This window comes from Bos mutus, chromosome 7 (assembly GCF_027580195.1).
Source record: "Bos mutus isolate GX-2022 chromosome 7, NWIPB_WYAK_1.1, whole genome shotgun sequence".
Lineage (NCBI taxonomy): Eukaryota > Metazoa > Chordata > Mammalia > Artiodactyla > Bovidae > Bos > Bos mutus.
Window position 1 is genome coordinate 95,315,710 of NC_091623.1, and position 10,134 is coordinate 95,325,843.

The window sequence follows — 10,134 nt, forward strand, 5'->3', positions numbered from 1 at the left end:
TTTGTCTGTTGGTATTTTCAAATATCTTTAGTAGATATTGAATAATGTATCCACCAAAAAGAGCAGAGACTTTGTACTAAACGAGATCTGTATTTGAATTCTTAATCTGCCACTTGTAAACTCTAACTTTGGATGGGATAATTAACCACTTTGAGCTGTAGTTTCCACTTCCATAAAAAGAAAAGAGAATCACATCCACCTAGTAGAGCTATTGTGAAGATTAGATTATGTGAAGTGCTAAGCACAATACTAGGCTCATGGGGGTCCTCAGTAAATGATATCTATTATTATGTTAAGTTTCTGGTTTTGGAGGGACAGATATTGTCATTCACTTTGGGAATAATTATGTACAACAGGAGGCAGCATTGTCTTAGTATGTTTCTTGACAGTGTTAGTCAAATTTGTTGGGACTAGTGTAGCAAAAGGGCTGTGAGTCTAGAGAAGAAACAGGTAACTTACAAAGTAGCTTAGAAAGTAGTTGTAGTTGCACCGTAGAGTAATATTAGTGCTAGAATGGTACAAGTGCTCAGTCAGTTCAATCGCTTGGTCATGTCTGACTCTGTGACCCCATGGACTACAGCACACCAGGCTTCCCTGTCCATCACCAACTCCTGGAGCCTACACAAACTCGTGTCCATTGCGTCAGTGATGCCATCCAACCATCTCATCCTCTGTCGTCCCCTTCTCCTCCCACCTTCAATCTTTCCCAGCATCAGGGACTTTTCCAATGAGTCAGTTTTTCACATCAGGTGGCCAAAGTATTGGAGTTTCAGCTTCAGCATCAGTCCTTCCAATGAATGTTCAGGACTGATATCCTTTAGGATGGACTGGTTGGATCTCCTTGCAGTCCAAGGGACTCTCAAGAGTCTTCTCCAACACCACAGTTCAAAAGCATCAATTCTTTGGCTCTCAGCTTTCTTTATAGTCCAACTCTCACATCAATACATGACTACTGGAAAAACCATAGTCTTGAATAGACAGACTCAGAGGATGACAAAAGTAAACTAGACAGATATTGAGTGTGATTACATGAGTTTGATCAAGTGTTCAAGATTCTTATTGTTAAGTAATAATGCAAAGTTAACTCTACTAGATTAAGCCAAAAGAGAATTTCTTGGCTTATAAAATTATAGGAATGAGGCCAGTGTGTGATACTGCTAGATGTTGGGCTCTGTCCCTTGACCGTTTCTTTGCTTTGCCTGTCTGCTTGGCTTCTTCATGCATGAACTCCCCTCCAGCTGGTAAGGAAAATGGCCAGTGAACTCACATCTTCCTACTTTGGCACATCCCTAATCATAAGGGATAGTACTTGTAAGTTCCCGCAGAACAGTCCCAGTGTGGACTCTGATTCACTCAGCTTGCCTCACATGACCATGCCTGAATCACCCACTACAGTCGGGAGATGGCTGTTTCACAGATAGTCCATTTGTCCTCCCCTTGTGGCTAGACATGGCAGCATGGTTGACAGTTCCTTCAGGATGGAATAGAGAAGGGAAGTTCCCCAAAGGAAATGATGGATGTTTTTACTAGAAAGGGGGAGCATACAAATCCTGTAATAATTTCATGTATGTTTCATTCTAAGAGATAAAATACTCTGAGATACTGATTGAGAGGATTTGTAGTGAAACTTATCATTCAGGGGAAATGTTCAAGTTTATGAAAACTGGTGAAGAAAAATATAAAAGCAAGTAGCCAGGATGAAGAGGACACAGTGGGAAAAGAGATCAGATGGGCCACCGAACTCTGTAGGAAATGGGCAAATAAGGACTTTGGGGACAGTAGAGTCTTTCAGTAGAGTCTTAGCTGAAAAATGCTGAGACTAAGAGGAAGAAATACAATAAAAGGAAAGAAAACAAGAACCTGGAAAAATGTGAAATAAGTGTGTCATCAAGGAACACTTGAAAGAGCAAGGCAGTCAGCCAGAAAGTTAAAGTTCAGGACTAAAGCTTATACACATCACTGCATTGCTTTATTCAGAGAGAAATCTCACAGGTGAAAAACCTGAGCTAGGCGGGTGTTTCGGCATCACCAAAGTGGAAAATTATGTGACTAGAGACCATAGTCGAGCAGTTAAGAAAGTTTTTACTGAAGTTGTTTAATGCCTTTAGGGATTTTTTTGGGTATTAATAAATGAGTATGAGTGATGATCAATTAGAAAATATATGTTCTGGATGGATTTTGCCATTAATCTCTGTTGATCAGCCCATTTTATGCTTTTGTTACATGTGTATAAATGTCTAGTGAAATGACTAAATTTTTCCATCTTGCATGTCATATTTTTCTATGTTTTTATGTGTGTGTGGTGGAAAGTTTACTGCCTCTCACAAATACTCTAAACCAACATCATCCATTTCCTCTCCTGTTCATTTTCATTCAGGTATTTTCTGAGCATCTACTGCCCTGAAAGCCCAGTGTGTATGTGCCCTGGAGTGTGCATTAGAATTCAGAAGGGGACAGAGCCAGGCTTTAAAACACAGGAAAATTGACATTAATCCAACCTAAAAACACATCCATAGTTATACATCGTGGTGGAGATGAAAGAAATAGGCTGGAAGTTGGCACTGGCTTAAATTGGGCTGGAGGATGGATAGGTAAGGTACTCTGAGAAAGGGATGGTCAAAAAAGAGCTTAACAGGTGAATATCAGGAAAAGAAGTTGTGATGGATGAGCACATGCAAAACCCTTAGTAGTGCATAACAAGGGCAGCTGGGTGGCTGAATGGCAATGATGGTTCTTCACTTCCATTCCCTAACTCCTTCATCTGCATTCATGGTCCAGCAGGTCGAGAGCTGTGTCTGTCTTTTCTGTTGAATCCCTGGAGGGCTCCGTGTGCTGTTATTTAGCTGTTATCTCTGGGCTTCAAAACCACCCCTCTCTGCTGGGCTGAGGTTGTGATTCAGCTAACCACTCTTTTCACGGGCTCAGCTGGCTTCCTGTTAGGTTCTGTCCGTAGGGGATGTAGAGGAAGACTGTAAAACAGCAGGAGAAGAAGGACTCCTTGCCTGTTTTCTGCTCATCAGAATCAATCCAGCTTGTATTTCCCCCAGAAGGAGTTGGTTCTAGTTCTCATTTTTTTTTTTTTTCTTCAATCCCGGAGCCCCTTCAGATACCATGATCAGCAGCAGGGAGGGTGCCCTCCTCACATGCCTGGGTCTCACCTCGCACAGGATGCCTGTTGCCAACATCTCAGTTCTAGTGACCCTATCTCTTTTATTTGTCTCCTTGGTTCTAAGGTTGGTAGCTGCCTCTTGCAGGCACTATCTTTGACACTTCCAACATCTGTTTAACCACTTCCTTATATTAAATTCTCCCTCTTAAGATAACAGGTGGAACATCTGTTTTCCTGATTGGCCCTGACAGATGCATGGATGGTTTCACTGTCTGCTCTTTCCCAGACTTACCTCGTCCTAATGAGGATCCCCAGCTGGGTCCCTCCAAGGCCAAATGTCCATGTGCAGAAAAGGTCAACCACAAGCAAGAAATAAGGATTGTCAAGATGGAAGATGTATTTTTCTCAGGTGCTTGCACAGTCTGTCTATTCCCAATCTCCACTGTGCAATATCTTTTCCAAGGTTAGCAGAATTATAAAAACATCAGTTTGGGCATTATTGACTTTTCAACCGGAATACCGAGAAAGTGTTTCAGCAGCCTCGATAAATTAAATCTGGCCACCTAGCTCCCAGACTGGCAGGCTCCTACATCATTGACAGAGAAGACAGGGAGAAGCAGTTTTCCCAGCTGTTGCTGTAAATGATGTGCATTGTGTTCACAACCATTAGCAGGTGGAGGACTTGAAGTGTGGGTAGATTGCAGAGCTGCCTCTTTTAAAAATGCATAAGCACTTTGTGAGTTTGCTAAGTTGTGATTCACTCAGCTCGGTTTGAATTTTTCATAGAGGAGAAAGATTCTGTAGTCTTTCCTCTTTTATTCCTTCTTTGTCAGTAAGGACTCAGGGCTATAGTGGAGAGGGACCAAGTCCACTCATTTAATTTTCTTGATTGGTCCTCAATTTGTCCAAGTTGTAAACTGCTGAAAGATTTAGTGTTTAAGGACTCGAGGCTATTGAGTTTCCTGCCCCTCCCATTTAATCCCAACTACAAACGCCTCTGGGCTCTGGGTTTAAATTTATTTGATGTGTCCTAGAGTAAATTTTTATCCTGGAAGTTCCATCCATTTGTGAAATTCTAAGCACTGCACTGTAAAGGAAACTTCTTTGCAAAATTAACCCCTGGTCTCATAGTATGTGCTAATGGTTACTCTCCACTCCCAAACAAAATCAGACACTACGAAATGCTCAGTGTACATTTTCCTGAAAAGTCCAGTTATAGCATTAGTGTTCTTCCTAACATGATGCTCCAGCCAGACTGAAGAATTGGTTGTATAGCATGTTAGTAGAAATATAATCATCATATCTAACAAGCTCCTGATGTTGTTTTGTTTACGTGGATCAGTTTCTGGCTTCTAGCAGAATGAATGTGTACACTGGTCAAAGTGTGGATTGGATGCCACAAACCATGAAATGCTTTTACCTTAATTATCTCATTTAATTTTCCTAAAATCCTTATGAGGAAGATACTATTACTAACCTTATTTTTCAGAAGAGGAAACTAAGGCTCAGGTAAAGTAATTGATCCAAGCTGACATATTGCAGAGCCTGACTCTGGAGCCTGCAATCTATCTACTGTGTTATCAACGTGTTATAATTCAACACATGTGTTTGACTCATTCATTTAATCATCAAACATTTATCAAGCCTCTATTATGTGCCTGGCAGCAAAAATGATGTCCAACAAATTCAGCAGTGGTTTATTTAAAGATAAGGAAGAGCTATTAGGTTCTTTGACCAGAAACTAGTTAATACACCCCCAAAAGGCTGCAGATATTTTGTTGTTTTAATATCAACAAATGAGACTTTTCCTGGAATGAAATGATTTTCTCCCTATATCTGACTAATCAATTGTAACCTATTTTCTCTTCAAATGGAGAGAATTATTCCAGCCAGTATTGAAACCTCAGCAAATTGGGAGCAAAAGTATGTTGTAATTTGAAGTACCAAGGTATTTAGGAGATCATAATTTACTATAATGGGGAGGATTCTAGAATACCTTGAGTTACAGAATTGACCTTTCACAGATCCTTTTACTCTTTCCAGAACAGGTAAGCTTATGTCAGTGGAACTGCAAGGGTGAAAGGGCAAGGGTGAAAGGGTTTTCTGTGTTCTGGTTTATATCCTCTGTCTGCTGTGGTTAAATTCTTGGGAAGGGTAAGCAAAAGAGAAAAGAAACAATTGGTTCTCTTCTCACATCTGATTATTTTTCAGATTTTATAATGACCCTTCAGACTGCACTTCTAACTGAACTGTATTAATACCTTCTTCCTTGATTTCCACCTAATATATAGACTTCAGAAGCTATCTTATGAATTACCTTTCCAAAGTAGTAAGACATTCAGATGTGCTCATAAAATATTGAAACATGTGGAAGTGTAATGGGCTCCACTAAAATTAATCTGTTTAATTTCCCTTTAATAGTGATAGTGCCTAGAATTAGTGGAAAGTAATACTTCTCTTTGCCTGGAAGCTGGTGGATCCCAACTGACATTTAAATCCATGATGATCCCAGCAGTTCAGGGCAGAAATAATGCATCTGTGCCAGGGTCTTGGCTTGGACAGGTTGTGGAGGGCTGCATGCAGTTTTCCACATGAGCACACAGGACTCACTCTCATGTTGGTGTTCGTGTTGTTAAACTGCCTTTCAGAAAAGCCTCAGGTTCCCCTCCAAGTCCATTGAATAGAAAGACTTTCAGGGGAAGGTAACTCTTGGACAGAGAAATACAGGCCTGTTCTTTTTTTGTTTTTTGTTGATGTGGACCATTTTCAAAATATTTATTGAATTTGTTACAATAGTATTTCTGTTTTATGTTTTAGTTTTTTGGCCACAAGGCACATGGGAGCTTAGCTCCCCAACCAGGGATCAAAACTGCACCCCCTGCATCGGATGGTCAAGTCTTAATCACTGGGCAGCCAGCATGTCCCCCCAGGCTTGTATTTCTACTGATTCAGGGGGTTTATGGCCAAAATATTTTGTTATCTTGTTTTAAATTTATAGGCATGTGTATTCCAGCACATCTTTTTCTTCTATTTTCTGTCTTTCTCCTATTCCTTTTCTTTTTTTTTAATATAAAATTATATATTTTAATTGGAGGTTAATTACTTTACAATATTGTATTGGTTTTGTCATACATCAATTTTCTTCTTTTAAGGCTTTGTTCAGTTTCTGAACTTTCCTCAAGAAAGATCCAACTAGATCAGCCCTGGGATGGGGTGATTACTTTTCCTTGACCCAACTCATTGGAGCCATTTCTCCATGGAATCATATTAGCATAGGGATGGACAGGTTCGGAGCGGCAGAGGCAAATTCTACCTTCTGAAGGAGAAAAAGCATCCTTTTCAGAATCTGGGCTGGCAGACAGAAACCATTTTCTATTGCTGATACTTTCAGTCACCAGCTGGCACATATTGAACAGTTTCTCTGTTGTGTGGAAGATATTTATTTGTAATAGCCTGTGATAACTAGGACATTACTGCTGTGGTGATTCCTTCTGGCTAATTGGATTGTTGCATTTTATTTAATGGGTATATAAATACAATGAATATTCGGTCACATTTGAAAAGGAGTGCAGAAGAACGAATATATATTAGAGATCCTTTTGTCATTGTGATTTATAGGGACTTTCTTTTTTACTATCTCTGAAGAAAAATGTATAACTTGTTATAAATATTTAAATTGTTTAGATATGTAGAAGGCAGACATTATAAGAGATGATAGGATATAATCTTCCTAATAGTTTCCATCCTAAGGTTCCTCTACTTTGACCACATTAGAAGTGATAACAAAGTGGGATATTATTATCATGTGACTCATTATTTATGAGAATACGTTATAGTGCAAATCGAATCTGGATCCCTTTTAAAACATATAAATGTACCACATTATCTTTGCCCTTAATATTAACATCATAAAGGGGATCGATTTCCCTTTAATTTTTTCACGGCCTTAGTGCAATGAACTATATGAAGTGCCCAGTGTATAACATCTGATCAGTAAACAGTATTAGGTTTATGACTCCAAGAAGACTGTGGCTATGTAGAGAGTGGAAGGCTTGGAGCAGTGACTTATACTCAGGAAATTGCTTTGCGCAGTGACTCTGGATTTCCTAGTTTAGGGAACCACCAACTGAGTATCTGAAAAATGGCTCTGCTCCAAATAGCTGAATGTACTCCTGTGAATCAAGATTCAGGGAAACAGGGAGAGAGGAATTCGCACTGGCTTAAGTATAATGTAGTGGATCATATAAGTGAAACCTCATTGAAAGGCCTAGTTTCAGGTATGGCTGGATCAAGGTATTTCAGAATTATTATTCCGTTCAGTTCAGTCGCTCAGTCGTGTCCAACTCTTTGCAACCCCATGAATTGCAGCACGCCAGGCCTCCCTGTCCATCACCATCTCCCAGAGCTCACTCAAACTCACGTCCATGGAGTCGGTGATGCCATCCAGCCATCTCATCCCCTGTCGTCCCCTTTTTCTCCTGCCCCCAATCCTTCCCAGCATCAGGGTCTTTTCCAATGAGTCAACTCTTTGCATGAGGTGGCCAAATACTGGAGTTTCAGCTTTAGCATCATTCCTTCCAAAGAACACCCAGGGCTGATCTCCTTTAGAATGGACTGGTTGGATCTCCTTGCAGTCCAAGGGACTCTCAAGAGTCTTCTCCAACACCACAGTTCAAAAGCATCAATTCTTCGGTGCTCAGCTGTCTTCACAGTCCAACTTTCACATCCATACATGACCACAGGAAAAACCATAGCTTAGGATACTAGTAATTATTGAATTGTTGAATTTCTACACTCTTACTTGAGCCTCTTCTGGGATGACAACAATGAACTCTTCATTGCGTCTACCTCAGGGTGCTCCTGGTATAATAGCTGAGATGCCTAAGATAGAAAAGAACTATAACAAAATGTGACATCTGTAATAATAGAGGCACTTACAAGGGAAGATCATAACTCAGAGGAAAAATTGGCAACTATTTCTGAGGAAAGGTGAACAAAGACTTCAGAGAGAAGTGATACTTTGAAAATTGTTTTGAAAGAGAAGCATGAATTTTACGGACAGATTAGTTATAGTATTTGGGAGGCCTGTTTTCAAATCCCAGTCTGCCATTTACAAATTGTACAGCTTTGTACAAACTATGGCAATTCCTTTTTGGGGAGCTGCAGCTAGGTCCTTGCTGCTGTGCAAGGGCTTCTTCTAGTTGCCAAGAGCAGGGGCTACTCTCTAGTTATGGCTTGTGGGCTTCTCACTGCAGTGGCTCCTCTGGTTGCAGAGCACAGGCTGTAGGGGGCATGGGCTTCAGTAGTTGTGACACGTGGCTTAGTTACCCCACCACATGTGGAATCTTCTTAGAGTAGGGGTTGAACCTGTGTCCCTTGCATTGGCAGGCAGGTACTTAACCACTGGACCACTGGGGAAGTCCTACAGCAACTTTCTAAAATTCTAAAGTCTTTAGTTTCTTTACATGGAAACTGGGGATGGAGATACTGATGTCTTAGAATTGTCATGAGGGTCTAGTATGTTAATGGGTGCGAAGAACTTACATGTGGGTTTGTACAAAGTAAGACCTCCCTGACTGGTAGCTGCCATTCCACTCGTCTAGAATCTCCCTGTTTACCTGACTGCAATAACATGGGGCATAGGATTAGGGCTTAACATCAGCCACAGTAAAGTCACTTAGCATTTACTGAGTGCTTATTGTGTGCCACACATTGCATTAAGAATTTCATTTTTGTTGTTTGTTGTTCAGTCACTCAATCACGTCCAGCTGTTTGCAACCCGTGAACTGCTGCATGCCAGGCTTTCCTGTCCTTCACTATCTCCTGGAGAATTCCACTTGCCTTATCTAATTCCACCCTCAACTCTTGAGAGTAGGCAAATTATTATCTTCCTCTCACAGATGAGGAAACTGAAGCTTTGAGAATTAAATGGTCTGCCAAGGTAACAAAGTTAGTGATGACACTGTGTAGCTGAGTAATTATCGACTCCATGGACTGATGCATTAGAATGTATTTCCTCTTATGCAGCTCACCCTTATTAATTTCCTTCCCTCAGTGAACTTGGCTGCTGGGTACTCCTATTGCAACCCATCCTGTGTGCCATCCTGTTTCTTCTAAAGACATGGTTGTGGATGCTTGTGTGTGTGTTGATATGCAGTGCTGCTCCTCCAAGCTGAGCTGCCTGGCATTCACTCCTTGGGTCCTGTGCTTCTTTGCAGGTGAGCCTTCCAGGTGGTCATCTTCGCACTGTGATTGCTGCTGCAAGAACGGCAAGGGTGACAAAGAAGGAGAGAGTGGCACCTCCTGCAACGACCTCTCCACCTCCAGCTGCGACAGCCAGTCTGAGGCCAGCTCTCCCCAGGAGACAGTCATCTGTGGGCCCGTGACACGCCAGACCAACATCCAGACTCTGGACCGTCCCATCAAGAAGGGGCCCGTCCAGCTGATCCAGCAGTCAGAGATGCGACGGAAAAGTGACCTGCTCCGGACTCTGACTTCCGGCTCCAGGGAGTCGAACATGAGTAGCAAAAAAAAAGCTGTTAAGGAAAAGCTGTCAATTGAGGAAGAGCTGGAGAAATGTATCCAGGATTTCCTAAAGATCAAAATTCCAGATAGGTTCCCAGAGAGAAAACACCCTTGGCAATCTGAACTTTTACGGAAGTATCATCTATAGGGGTGGGTGAGGGGGTGGGGGTGGGAGAAGAAACAGAGCGTGTCACCGTTTTGAAATCAACCTGAGAGAAATCCATATTTGAAAAGAGAAAACAACAACTAACAATACACATTTGTTAGAACACAATAGCCCATTGATCTACTACTGCCTGATTACCTAGTTCACCTTAACATGTCAATCCACAGGGTAGATTTCTTTCCAGATGTGGAAGTATAAGAAATTCTCTCTCTTTCTCTTTTTTTTTTTTTTTGGTTCTTTGTTTGTTTGTTAACTTGGTCCCGTGTGCTGAGTATCTTATCTATAAATGAGAGCCAGCTACATAAGAATAGCTGAGAGGCCTTGGGAATCATTT

General features: G+C 41.2%; 1 protein-coding gene across 1 annotated transcript in view; it reads left to right on the top strand.

Moving 5' to 3' along the window:
- KCTD16 (potassium channel tetramerization domain containing 16) overlaps positions 1–9,782 on the top strand; it is a 307,986-nt gene extending 298,204 nt beyond the window's left edge. The window contains exon 6 of the mRNA XM_070374890.1: positions 9,397–9,782. Within this exon, the coding sequence (XP_070230991.1) occupies positions 9,397–9,782 (386 nt within the window). The remainder of the gene's footprint in view (positions 1–9,396) is intronic.
- Positions 9,783–10,134: the final 352 nt, after the last annotated feature.